Here is a 14,004-nt window from a genome sequence, read left to right as displayed (position 1 = left end):
TCTTCTTCCATGGCCGTTCAATCAGTAGCTTCTGCCTCTTCTTCATCCTCTTCATCTCCTTCCATCTGTCCATGGAATCATGATGTATTCTTGAGCTTTAGGGGTGAAGATGTTCGCCATAACTTTATTTCTCATTTATACCAAGCTTTGTATCAAAGAGGAATCAATACTTACATAGACAACAATCTTGAAAGAGGGGAGGAGATTTCACCGGCACTTTTCAAAGCTATTGAAGGGTCAATGATTTCTATCATTATACTCTCTAAAAACTATGCTGAATCTAGATGGTGTTTAGATGAGCTATTGAAGATTCTTGATTGCAAGGAAACAATGAAGCAAATTGTTCTACCAATTTTTTACGACATAGATCCATCGGAGGTACGGCATCAAAAAGGGATTTTTGGAGAATCGTTTGATAAACTTGGAGATAAGTTCAAGGATAATGCAAAGATGCTGGAATGGAAGGTAGCTTTGAAAAGAGTAGCCGATTTGTCTGGTTTCCCATTAGCGTACTTTCGGTAAGCTTTGCCTATATGTACTTTCTCATGTGTATGTGCATGCTATATTTGAGATATTTATGAGGAAAATTGAGACAAATATTTCGGATCTGACATCAGGGAAATCCCATACAAAATGCAAACAATTTGATATTTATGATTATTTTTGGCATTGAATAATTATATGCAAAACGTAGTCAAATTTTAGAAGTCCATTGTGATTCTGGGATTAAATATCTACTACCACTACCACATTAGTTTCACATAACGTTTAGATATAAAGACTCACAAATTCTCTTAAATTATTAATTTCAGATTAAGTTTGTTATGAAACAATGTTCAGATTAAGGAAGGAGTAAGACTACACTTATACATCGTAATCTACAGCTGTCACTTTGTTATGGAGAGAAAGAAATGAAAAACACTATATAGTTTAACTTAATTATATTCATATGTCATCTATTGTGAAAAGTACTCTAACTATTTCAATTTGTCTTCTCTTTAATATTGATAGGAATGAGTCAGAATTTATCCAGGAAATCGTTCAGTGGGTGGACTTGAGAATGGTAAATCAAACACCTCTAAGCGTTGCCAAGTATCCAATTGGGATAGAGTCTCGTATACGACATATTTATCAGCATTTAAGTATTGGAAAGAATGATATTATACACATTGTAGGGATATTTGGGACCGGTGGAATTGGGAAGTCAACTATTTCAAAAGATATCTACAATCGGGTTTCTTCTCAATTTGAAGGAAGTTGTTTCTTGAAAGACGTTAGAGAAACTTCAAAACAAGCAGGAGGTCTAATTAAGCTGCAAAATACCCTTCTTAACGATATTTTAGGAACAAGTTTTGATGTTCATGATATTGACATAGGCATCAATGTGATTAGACATAGACTTTGCTCTAAAAGAGTTCTACTAATTCTTGATGATGTGGATGAATTGGTCCAAATAGAAAAGTTAGCTGGAGGTCGTGATTGGTTTGGCTCAGGAAGTAGAATCATCATAACGACAAGAGATCAACGTTTACTCGATAATTCCAAAGTTGATTCAAAGCACGAGGTGATGGTTTTGGATGACAATGAAGCTCTTCAACTCTTTAGCTTGCATGCTTTTGAGGAAAAAGAACCACTGAAGGATTATATGGACCTATCTAAACAAGTAACAAAATATGCTCAAGGTCTTCCACTAGCTTTAACAGTGTTAGGATCAGATCTGAAAGGCCAAAGTATACATCAATGGAAAAGTGCATTGGATAAATATAAAAACATTCCCAACAATAATATTCAAAAAGTACTCTTAGTGAGTTATGAAGGTCTGAATGATACTGAGAGGGAAATATTCCTTGATATTGCGTTTTTCTTCAAAGGAGAACTCTTGGCTAATGTCATGAAAATATTTGATTGTTGTGGTTTTTTTCCAGCTCATGGAATCAAGAGGCTTACAGACAAGTGTCTTATTAGTATTGAAGGGCGTAATGAATATGTTCGGATGCATGACTTGCTACAAGATATGGGACGAGAAATTGTTCGACTAGAATCACCCAAAGAACCTAGTAAACGTAGTAGACTGTGGTTTCACGAGGATATCCGTGAAGTGTTGGAAGAAAGTACGGTAAGACTAAAAAATAATATTTTGGGTTTTACATTTATTTCCTTTTCCAAAAGTGAAACCTAGTGGATTTTTTTTCTTTTTTGAGAAAATATAAATCTTATGAATTTATATTTAAATGAATATATATTCATAAAAGTAATCTCACAAACTGACTTAGCTTGATGTGATTCATTAGATTATAAAATTACTTTTATTGTAAAGTAGATTTAATGGATCAGATGAAGACACGTCAGTTTGTGAGATTATTTTTGTGTAATTACTTTGTGCATACAACATTAGTCATATATATATCCTGTAAATTATCAATATAAATTTGTAGATATATATAGAATTCATTTATTAATAATTAACATGAGTCAATAAAAGTACCAAATCTAGATGTCCTTTTTTCGTTCCAAATATCCTATATTTTCTAATTTCATGTCTTCTGTCTCTTTAAGCTAGCGTTTGTTTTATTGAAAGTTATAGTACAGTACATAAGTTGGTAAAATGACAATCTTTTATATTTTAACATGTGTCTATTTAGTATTAGAAATTTCAGAAATCCTTAAATACTACTTATTTTAAAAATATTTTAAAGAAAAATAGTGTGTAATATTAACTGATAAGTACAGATCTGTACTATTTTTGGTAAAATATCTTAAGCAACTTCATGCACTTATATCAGGGGCCAAACAAAATTGAAGGGATAGTAGTAGATTTACCTGAAGGCGATGAGGAGTTAAGCTTGCATCCGAAAGCATTTCGACATATGAAAAGACTTAGAGTCTTTATAAGTCATAATGCACGTTTTTCTTGTGGACCCAGTTATCTCTCCGACAAGTTAAGAGTCATTGATTGGTCTAAATATCCTTTACACTCTTTGCCGCATAATTTCCAAGGAAAGAAACTCATTATTTTGAGAATGCATGATAGCTTGGTAAAGGAGTTGGGGGATGGATTCAGGCCCAAGGTACGTACACAATTATAATCATCATCAACAACTTTTTTTTCTTTGAATTATGCAGTAAAGTCTATTAAACTTTTCCTCTTTTTCTTTTATAGAATTTGACGACTATGAGATTCAAAGATTGTAAATTCTTAAAAATGATTCCGGATCTTTCAAGTATCTCAAATTTGAAGGAATTGATTGTCATAGATTGTACAAGATTAGTTCAGGTGCATGATTCTGTTGGATCTTTGGAAAATCTTTCTCAATTGAGTTTTAAAGGATGCTCTAAACTCCAAATCCTTCCAAGAAGCTTCAAGTTGAGATCTTTATGGAGGCTTATTCTTAATGATTGCTCAAGCCTTCGTTATCTTCCTGAAATCGAGTGTAAAATGCAATCTTTAATTATGTTGAATCTGAATTGCACCGCAATAGAAGAACTACCTTTATCCATTGGGAACCTCGTAGGACTCAAGCATTTATATTTAAGTGGCTGCAAAAACCTTATGCGTCTCCCAATTGCTTGCATTTGGTTGCAACATTTAAGGCTGCTCCAGATTGGTGGTAATTGTCCAAATCTTGTAAAGAAGATGAGGGATGATGGGCTATCCCTTCTGGCTCTTGAGTCTACAAAAATGGAAGATGAGATATCATTACGTGAAGAACGACTCCTTGAATTGGCGCCTCCAACGAATTCAAGCAATAGGAGCACTGCATTACAATTGTTGAATCTTCAAAGTTGTTTCCAATCAGCAACAAATTTCTTTCCAATATCTAGTTTATTTACCATGTTTAACTCCTCTGCCAATTTGGTTGATTTAGATCTATCGAAGACTGAAATTGTTAGCCTTCCCACGAGCATCAAAGAATTCGTTACACTAGCTCGTCTTTTCTTGTGTGATTGCGAGAAACTTGAAGGAATACCAGAGCTTCCACCAAATATAAGACAAGTGAATGTTACGGGATGCAAGTCATTAGATAGATTTGGAGAAGTATCAAAAATATTGGAATTCAATGGAAGCCACATCAGATCGCTAGGAGAAATTTTTTTGAACGGTTGCGAGAAAATGCATGTGAATATATGGAATGATAAAGTGCAAAATCCATTATTGTGGAAGGTATGTATGTGTGACCTCATGTTTAATAGTATGCATGTATTGCTTAAACTAAATTGATGATGATGATATTGGTTTAACAGGGAGTCTATGAATATGATGCTACTTTGTTTCCAAAAAAGCAGATTCCAAAGTGGTTGAGTTATATTCATGAGTTTTTAAAAGATAATAAAATGGTGAAGGGGCCTGATGATTATGTCAGACTAAGGGGAGAAGAAGAGTGGGCAATAGATATCGAGGGGCCGCACTATTTGGAGGAGATAAACGGAATTGTATTATATCTCGTAATATTTTCTAAAGATGCTTTGGGCTGGTACAGAAATATTGGTGATGTTAAGATAACCAGTAACAGCTCAAATCATGTATGCTGTATTCTAGAAGGGGTACAATTGGTTAATATGGATTACTACAAAAAGAAAAATAAGACTCAATATGCTATATGGGTAGGGTACTCCAATTTGCAATCTTTTGAACTAAAGGTTTTGGACAATTTGCGAGTTCAGTTTGATCTCCATCATCGTTTCCATCGGATGGTGCGGTTTTATAAAAGTTGCAGAGCCAAAGTGGTATACAAGAATGAAAGAAGAGCAAATAAAAAAAGAAAAATGGATGAAGTAAGTAAGTCACCCTTGTTTCTTTGATTTTCAAATAATATTTAATTTCATAGTCAATGCCAAAATATTGAAAAGTACTGAGACATTGCCCTGTTTTAGGCCCATTGAAAACATAGCTTCATTTGGTATTCTTTTTTGCACTTCAAACTTGGTATTCTTCAAAGCATTAAGAGAGAGTGAAAAATCATGTAGGTGTCCTGCGTGAAGATGGTTATTTAGGCGGAATCTTCAATTGTTGTTTTCCATTCCCCTGTTGTGTCAGCAAGCAAACAACGTCTGGAGAGACGCATGCGCATGAGGAGATTGAATCAGAGCAACGAATGTATGGAATGAATAAAGTTGGGACTCACTACAAGAAAAAGGGCCTTTTACTGCAGACTCAATTGTTGATTTTGGCCAGTCTAGTATCGGAGGTCTTCGTTGTCGATCGAGACTCTTGGGTTCACATATATTCCTAAATCACAAGTATCTTGTAGTGACAAATTAAGCAGTATTGGTAAAAAGGAAGCATGTACGTATCTAAGCCACCTATTTTCTGAACTTATTATAAGTTGTGTTGGCATGCACCCTAACTTTACAACTTGTTATACAGGATTAGCAAAAGGTATGAATGGGATTGGTCGCCTCACGCCATTGTTGTAAAAATCTGGATTGCATGACTGTTGTTGGGTAACTGGTCTAGTCTTTTGCCAAGTTTGAGCGAAGTAACCTTGGGTCAAGGATTCTCCTTGGGTTGGATGAACAGGTGATGTCATTCTTCCCCATAGTAATTTTCTTTCATTATGATTTGATAAATACTTCATTAAATTTCTTTCATTATCAATGATAATAGGTGCTAGTGTTATTTTAACCTATTGTATGTTATTTTTGCACGATGGAGTAGAAATCAGGTGATATGGGCTTCTTTAAAAACATCTGCAGCTCTAGTTTTTTACCTTAATAATGTTCTCTTAGGCTTCACTCTTCACTGAATGAGGCCTCTTGCATTTGGTTAATGGAACCAAATGACATCCCTTTAAAGAATATTGCCTCGATCACTAGTATAATCAAATGTAATAAACTTCATTAATAAGTCGCGTATATATAAGGCAGTTTCTTTAAATGTTTGCCATCCCTCGATCCTCTCATATGTAGTCAACAACTTCCAAACCTCTTTATTCCACCTTCTTAATGCCATTTTAGTATTTTTTAATTCTCGGACCAGCCTCCACATACCTAAATCCTCTGCCTTAACCATCCAAGCCCTTGCCACACAATCATGGAAAGACTCGTGTGGTTCCCACATTTGCTGGAATTTAAACAAAGGAAGACCATAACACCAATCATCCTCAAGCGAAACAACCATTGGAGAATGTTCCGACGTTAGTCTATCCAAGTACCTCATATGAGCAATAGGAAACTTTGCCAAAGAAACCGAATTCATCAACACACGATCAAGTCTCGACCAGCTACTAGATCTTCCTTCATGTCCATTACACCAAACAATTGATTACCTGAGGAATTCATCTATAATAACCCAGTCTCATCAGTGAAATCATTAAACTCTTCCATTGCTAGCATAGATATAGGTCTACCTCCTTTTATTTCCAAATCTCTTCTAATAATATTGTAATCTCCCAAGACAAACCACGATACCCCACTGGGAGTACCAGCATGCAAATCCTCCCACAACTCCCTTTGGTCATACTGACAACACTTGGCATACACAAATGAATAACAACTACTAATATCATTCTCTTGCACCAGAACTATAATAAACTGATTAGAAGTAGCCACCATCGATATTTTCATATTAAATCTCCACAAAAGCCATAGCTTTCCTCCTTGGACTAAATTAGACAAACAACCCTCAAACTGAAAATCATTCTGAACCCATTCTAACTTTTCAATAGGTAAAAATGGCTCCGCTAAAACCAACATACCATTTTTGTTCTTTCTACATAATTTTTCAATCTTTTTTTGGAAGTACCCAACCCCCTAATATTCCAATAAATTATTGGATGCATCATAAATTCATTCTAGGGAGCTTGCTTTTCGCCCTGGTAGAAGTTCTAGTAGAAATACTTTTAGATTTCCTCTTCAAACCATCCACATCTGAGGCATAATCTTTTTCATTACTCAGTTTTGGTACATCTTCCTCTCTCCTAGAGTAAGATTTAGAATCCATTGCACACTTATCATCTTTTGGCATCTGATTTTCATCACTATCTTCTTCCTCCCCCACCTCATTACCACACACAAAAGGGACCATTGCCAGCTCTTCAATAACCTTTCCCTCCCAGCCTGTACTTGCCATTTTATTAAACTAGGTTCCCGAAAACCCCTCCCCATTTGCTCCATCTCAATAACAATATCAACCTCAATTTCTAAACTCCCTGCCATTGGAACATTAGGATTATCATTAGAATTCACAACTTTCTCACATTTCTCAATAACATCTGCATTATTATCTTCCAAAACTATCATCACATTCTCAGGATTGGACAAAACAATCGGCACAGTTTCATCCACATCTACGCCAGACCCACTACCTGCCATGACCTCCCTACCCACATCAGGCACCAAGGATTTTGTATTTTGCAAAACCTGAATCTCCACCTTAGATAAATCTTTAGGGGAGTCTAGAACTTCTTTATCTTTCTGAACCCATCTATAGCCTTTCTTACCCCCCTCGAGAAACTAATTTTCACCTTGCTTCTTGCCAATTATTTTACAAGTATTTAAATTATGCCCCTACACCAAACAGTTTCTAAAATATGCAGGTAAAGTTTCATACACGACCTGCTGAATGAAACTCCCCGATTGATGCGGCATACCAATCCAGAAAGACTCAATCTGGTCCTTGGCAATGTTCATTTCAATACAAACCCTAGCCCCATCAGTCCTCGTAGCACACCGCTTATAATTATCTCGACGCACAAATTTACCCAGCGACATGATAATATTTTTCAGGAAAGATTCATGATAAAATTCAGAGGTAACCCCGTTAGCACAATCCAACTAGAACCACATCTGGCTCCGATGCCTCCGAATAATTAGGGCTCTAATGGAACACCCGATACTGCACCCCCTCTACTTCACAGGCCTCCCTAGTTGTGATAGCTGGTATATCTTTGTGTAAAGAGTTGGGTTGTAATCAGATAATTATTGAGAGCAACTCCAGTTTGATTGTCTCTTGGTTGAGTAGTCGCAATTGCATGGCTTGGTACTTATGAGATTATTGGGATGAACTTTTGATTTTATTATAAGACATGCATTTCACCATTAATCATCAATTTCATGAAGGGAATAATGCGGCGGATTTCCTTGCTAGAGGGGACGAGGAAGGTTATAATAGCACTATTCTGATTTTATTTCTTTGCCACGTAAGTTTAAAGGCATGCTTCGGTTGGATAAGGCGGGATTGCCTCATGTTAGATTGTAACGCTGGAGAGTTTGTTTTTTGGGTGTTTTGTTTGGTTGCGTTGTTGCTTTCATTTTTTGGTGTAAAAGGTATTCATCCGCCATAAGTGAGACCATTTTTTAATAAAGTGCCGGAGGTGCCGCCCTCCTTTTAGCCAAAAGGAAAAAAAAGGCGTCCCTAGAAATCTCCTTGATAAAATCCTCCTCATTAGATAAACACAAAAATTGACCGGGGATTAAGCATGGCCGAAACCACCGGTTGAGACTCCAAGCCCATCTACCACGAATAAATGCCCGAATAGAATCCAATGATGGTCTTTTTTAAGGAAACTTCAGGACCAAGGAGAACGCAAAAGGCATCAAAAATCTTTCAATTTCCTCCTTGGAAAAATTGATGAACACCTCACCATCGAAAACATTAGTCATTTTGTAACATTCGGGCTCAAGGCCCAGCTCGAGATGAAGCCCAGCCCGACTCCAGTAAACGGCGTCGTTTTTGGTAAGTCCCCTTTCCTTTTGAATTCCTTCTTCCCCGTCAATTTCTTTTCCTTCCTTCTTTTATTTTTCTCTTTTCCTTCCCAGTTGCTCTGGTTTCCGAAATTATCTCCAACCCACGCACCTGCTCCCCACGTTCCTGTAGTTATACACGGCTCTTCACTTGAAGATTTCCCTCACCACTCCTGAATCACTCCTATTTTTTCTCCCTCTTACTCATACTGGTTCATCCTTGCGGGAGCTGTGTTGCTGTCCTTCTCTTCGTGTGTCCTCAAAAATTCATCGCCGCTGACTTGGGTTCCACGATAGTGAGTCATCCCTCTCTCCCTTCCTCTGTTTCTTTGTGCCTTTTAGAAAATTTTGTGAATTTTTTTTTCCTTTGGGTTTTGGCAATGTGCAGCGTCTTCGTGGGTCTCGAAATCTTGTGCCGTTGTCGAGTTCACTCTCTGGAGCTTTTCTTTTCGGTAATCATCCCTCCTATTCACTTATCTCACTTCTAAATTTTTGTTCTATCCTCTGTAAGTGCACACACACAGACCCTCTTTCATTATATTTTCTTTGGTTGTTTTACACGCACACACCCACTCTGTTTTGGTTTGCCGTGCACACACTCTGACTCCTCCACCCTTCTTTGCGTAGACCACTGTCTCGTTCACTAGAGATTTCAGTGAAATTTGGGCTTAGATTACAGTGGGTTGCACCCATTCAAAGTGGTTCGAAATTTTTGTGACTCTTTTAGGTAAGCTTGTCTCGAAGCTTTTGGTAGGTTTTGAATATTATGGTTGGACAGTGAAATGTAGTAGGGTTACTGATATGATTGGGGTGTTGATAAGAGTTTGCACTACTGCAGTAAACTTTTGGCAATTTGTTAACTATGTTAATTTATGTTGTTTTGGTATTTCTTTGTTGGATTGTGGTTGAGTGTGATGGAATTCTTGAAGTTGAGGTGTATGATTGTTTAGATGGCTTTGTGAGATTGTTTTGGGCTATTAATTGGGACTATTTAGTGTAAATTTTTGGGTTATTTTTAGGTTGGTTTGGTTGGGTTAAGTGGCTGCTGGGTGGAAATTACTTGGTGGTGCTAGAGTGAAAATATTGACGGTTCGAAGTGAGCTGTCCAGATTTACCTTGTGGAGAATTTTAGACAAAAAGAGACTGATTTAAGTACTATAAATTGAGCATAATGGTATACCTGTTTGGATTATTAATCATGTGGTATACATTTATTGTTTTAGGTTGTGATACGGTTAGAGGACAGATCCAAGGCATATTTTGTACACGGAAGTTAGGTAAGCAGGGTTCATATACTAGTTTTACATAAAAGAAATGAAATGAGATTGACTTTGAAAATAAGCATGTTTGTTTTTGAAAAGAAATGATCTGAAAACAACCTCATATGTTTATTCTGCATATGCATAAATTCAATATAAGAGAAAGTATTTTCTGTCATGACTGGTGTAGACATGAGCCAATTTTGTACATTTTGTTTCTGAACTATGCAAAAGAGCAAATATGAAAATCTAAAAGTTTTTGTTATGAATAAATAAAAATATTTTGATTCTGTTTATTTCGAATATGTGAAGTGATCTAAAGCTATTCAGTTTTTTGTTTTGATATAATTTGTCATCTGAAAACCTTGGCATGAAGTTCTGATTCTGTATGTGATTGTGATATGATTCCGATGATATCTGTTTTGTTTTCTGTTAAGGCCTAGCCATGGATATAATGGTGGTTTATAACCTACAATGAGGGTGAAACATGGTATACGGCCCAACACAGGTATAATGGTGTTTATAACCCTACCACGGGGTGGAACATGGAATACGACCCAGCTACGGGTATAATGGTGGTTTATAACCCTACCACGGGGGTGAAACATGGAATATGGCCCAGCCACAGGTATAATGGTGGTTTATAACCCTACCACAGGGGTGAAACATGGTATACGGCTCAGCCATGGGTATAATGGTGGTTTATAACCCTATCACGGGGGTTAAACATGGTATTTGTCCCGATGTGATGCTAAGAGATGATATGATTATAATGTTTCAGTTTGGATATGCCAATGGATTTTTCTTTTTGGGAAATAAGTGTCTCTTTGGAAATTTCGCTCTAGTGTTTTTGTACCAAGTTTGTTTATGCATTTCAAGAGTAAATATGTTGTTTCAGCATTCTGAAAGTAAATATTTTATTTGCATATTGAACGTTAGAAATGTTCATGTGGACATGCTAGTATATGATTTCTGTTTGCTGAGTTGTTGATGACTCACCCATTAATCTTCATAATATTTTCAGATGACATTGACGGTTTAGCTGAGGATCAGAATTAGAGGTTGTGGACAAGATTATCTGTAAATAGATATTGGGTATCTCAGGGTATTAGTACTGCGGTTGGATGTTATTTATTTATTAAGTTGATTTCTATGGATTTAGACAATTTATGGGGACTTATGTCAATTTTATTTTATTTCAATTTGTTATTTGGGACCTGAAGAAGAGTTGATATTTTTATTTGGGTTGTTGGATTGAGGATTTGATATGTGAGTATGTATGGTTTATTAATTTGAAGTATTTACGTTTGATTTGAAGTTTTGGAAATATATATTCTTGGATTTGGAAATACATTGGAGTTGATTATTAGGTTATATGAGTTAACTTTTCAAACCCTCGGGGTTGGGGCGTTACACATTTGATTAGTCATTCAAAAAACTAAATAATTGTTAGTGACTGACTTGAAATGGGTAATTGATGACTACTCAGGTTTTGTAATATATAGGCATGGGTTGGTATAATTTTTATGTAATCCAAAAAAAAGGCATGACAATGGTGATGAATGAATATAAAATGCGTAAAAGGTTATTTGCAGATATTTATGATGTTGGTAAAGAATAAAATCCAACATCAGAGGGTTCAAATGCAACTATTAACTATGGCTGCAAAAAAACCCTAATTTGATTTATTTGTATTTTTGCAATGCTGTTATATATCGTCTAAATTTAATTATTGCGGCAAAACTAGTCCTATTTGCAACGATTAAAAAACGTCCCAAAAAATTATGAAAGCGACAATAATGTTTGTCGGTTGGAAAAGGATATGAGCATTTGCGGCGATGAATGAACCATTTGCGATGAAATTTATACGCTGAAAAAAGTTTTTCCAGAGATATCTAACAGAATCTTGATGCCCATTTATAGCGTAATATTGGTTAATTGCAGAGGACAAAAATCGCTGAAAATACATACTTTTTGCGACATAATTGTTCACTTCGTTGCTCTTGCACATAAGTGAGCATACAATGGCATCCAATGGGCAACGATATAAAAATCGATGAAAAAGAATAAAAGAAGCAATTTTGGAGACTTTTTAGGACAAAATCAGGGGCTGAAAAAGGTCATTTCTCATGTAGTTACTATACTTTTACCTTTTTTCTGATAATATTCTTTTGGCCTTTTCCATGTTTGCAGCATTGGAGCCTTACCACCCACTATTGATGCTACAATGACACTGAGCATGGCAACCCTACTATTGAATGTCACTTGCAATGCCACATGTATGGTTTTGGTTTTGCTATGAGTTTTGCACTATTTGTGTAATCTCACAAAGGCACGTATTACCCTTAAGATCTCTTTATCATTATATTTCCAGTATGAGAGGAACATTAGATGGGGGAGGCCCTAGGAGAGACTTGGGGGAAACAGTGGATGCTGGGGTAATGGACGGGCAGTTGTCACCACGCTTTCCATATGGAGTCCTGGTAATCGACTCATAGTCTCAGACTAAAGAATAAGCGTGGTCAAGAGTAGTGACACCCAGAAGGACAAGCTCATGCCTAAGATCATCTTTTAGGCCTTGTTTAAACCGACTCAAAGTCATGGCCTCATCCTCAACTATCTGACATCTCATTCAGAATTCATCAAATTGAGTGACATACTCAGTTACTGACCGATTGCCCTGTGTAAGGGCATTCCATTAGCCCAACAAATTACCCCTGTAAGATTTGGGTAAGTACTTCTCTTAAAGGCGGCGTTTCATTTCTTCCCAACTCCCAACAGGAAGCGCATGGCACCTCTAAAGAAGATCTTCTACACTTTCCCAAAAGAGTTGGGCAGTGCCAATTAATTTTAAGTTGGTGAATTCAACTCTCCAATCCTCAGGAACCTCATACCAAGTAAAAAAACGATCCATATCCTTAATCCATTGAGTAAAAACTCGAGGATCTAAACAACCATCAAGTAGGAGCATCTAACTTGATGTTTCTAAATAAGTGCTCTTCATGGCGAGTAGAAGACTGAGTACCCTGACGATAATAGTCTCATCCTCGCTCACGATCATAATCCCTTTCCCCACAATCACGCCTAAAGTGTTGTCAACCACCTCGTCGACAACGATGGTCTCTATTATGGGACACTTCAGAATTGTTAGATGAATGATGGGGTTCCTCAAAATTGTTCAACCTAGCAGCTAGGTCCCTGTTCTCCTCACGAGTAGCATCCATCTCAGTTTGGACAACCGCTAATTGAGTCTGTAAATGATGCGGGTTAGTGGCTAGTTGTGCTAATTGTCGGGTGAGGGCATCAAATTGGGAGGGATCCATGGTAAAGGTACTGGAACTAGAGGTGACAACACGACTACTAGGCAACTGCATGCAATGCAACACTCGCTAAATGAAGTGCAATGAAGAGATCAATGAACAATAAATGCAAGCAATGAAAAATATCAACCTAAGCTCTTTTTTTTTTTTTTTGGATTAAGTAAATCCAAATATGGCAAGTAAATAATGCTGATATTTAAAATAACAAAACAAAGACCAAATATCAATAAAGAAAATTCAATCACGCAAGATTTTTTTTTTTTTTTTTTGGATAAATAATGAAAAGACGAAAAGCAAAGATATAGACTATGAAAATGAGAGAATGAGAATACAAAATCTAAGGATTGAATAAATTGGGCCGCGTTAAAAGTGGGGTAAAATTAACCACGGAGACAAAATCAGCAGAAATAATCCAATCAAGTGGGTCTGGAAAATTACTATGGTAACAGCAACACATAGAAAAAAACAATTGATACAATTTTAAAATAAACCGATAGTATAAAACCAAATAGAAATAGGAAACAGTGAACTCCCTTTGATCTTTGAGGATAAACGCTTCTGATGATGCACCCGAGGTTACAGTTCCTTCTCTCTCTCTCTCTCTCTCTCTCTCTCATCTGGTTTCCTGTTTCCGCACCTATGGTCTCTGGGTATTTTGGCACTAGGTATTTCGGGGGAGGAGCGGCAAAGAACAGGGACTGTATTGGTCGGGCCGAGGTGGACGGAAGCGCAACACAGATGGA

The 14,004-nt window shown here is 36.6% G+C and overlaps 1 protein-coding gene across 6 annotated transcripts; it reads left to right on the top strand.

Annotated features, from left to right (window-relative positions):
- On the top strand, window positions 1-12,176 carry LOC109017334 (disease resistance protein RUN1-like). 6 transcript variants are annotated; one of them, XM_035686745.1, is made up of 6 exons: window positions 1-518; window positions 1,012-2,116; window positions 2,784-3,068; window positions 3,161-4,162; window positions 4,243-4,773; window positions 12,135-12,176. In XM_035686745.1, the coding sequence occupies exons 1-6, from the start codon at window positions 10-12 to the stop codon at window positions 12,159-12,161; spliced, it is 3,459 nt and encodes a 1,152-aa protein (XP_035542638.1). In that variant the 5' UTR covers window positions 1-9; the 3' UTR covers window positions 12,162-12,176. The 6 variants fall into 6 exon arrangements, 1 of the variants encoding a protein (XP_035542638.1); XR_004798596.1 differs by lacking the exons at window positions 1-518; window positions 1,012-2,116; window positions 2,784-3,068; ... (1 more) ...; window positions 4,243-4,773; window positions 12,135-12,176 and adding exons at window positions 8,387-8,674; window positions 8,758-8,978; window positions 9,071-9,134; ... (1 more) ...; window positions 9,906-9,959; window positions 10,379-10,576; XR_004798594.1 differs by lacking the exons at window positions 1-518; window positions 1,012-2,116; window positions 2,784-3,068; ... (1 more) ...; window positions 4,243-4,773; window positions 12,135-12,176 and adding exons at window positions 8,388-8,674; window positions 8,758-8,978; window positions 9,071-9,134; ... (1 more) ...; window positions 9,906-9,959; window positions 10,966-11,195.
- Window positions 12,177-14,004: the final 1,828 nt, after the last annotated feature.

The sequence above is a fragment of the Juglans regia genome, chromosome 1, assembly GCF_001411555.2.
Source record: "Juglans regia cultivar Chandler chromosome 1, Walnut 2.0, whole genome shotgun sequence".
In the NCBI taxonomy this organism is placed as follows: domain Eukaryota; kingdom Viridiplantae; phylum Streptophyta; class Magnoliopsida; order Fagales; family Juglandaceae; genus Juglans; species Juglans regia.
Note: the sequence above shows the minus strand (reverse complement) of the source record. Positions and strands in the feature narration are given on the sequence as shown.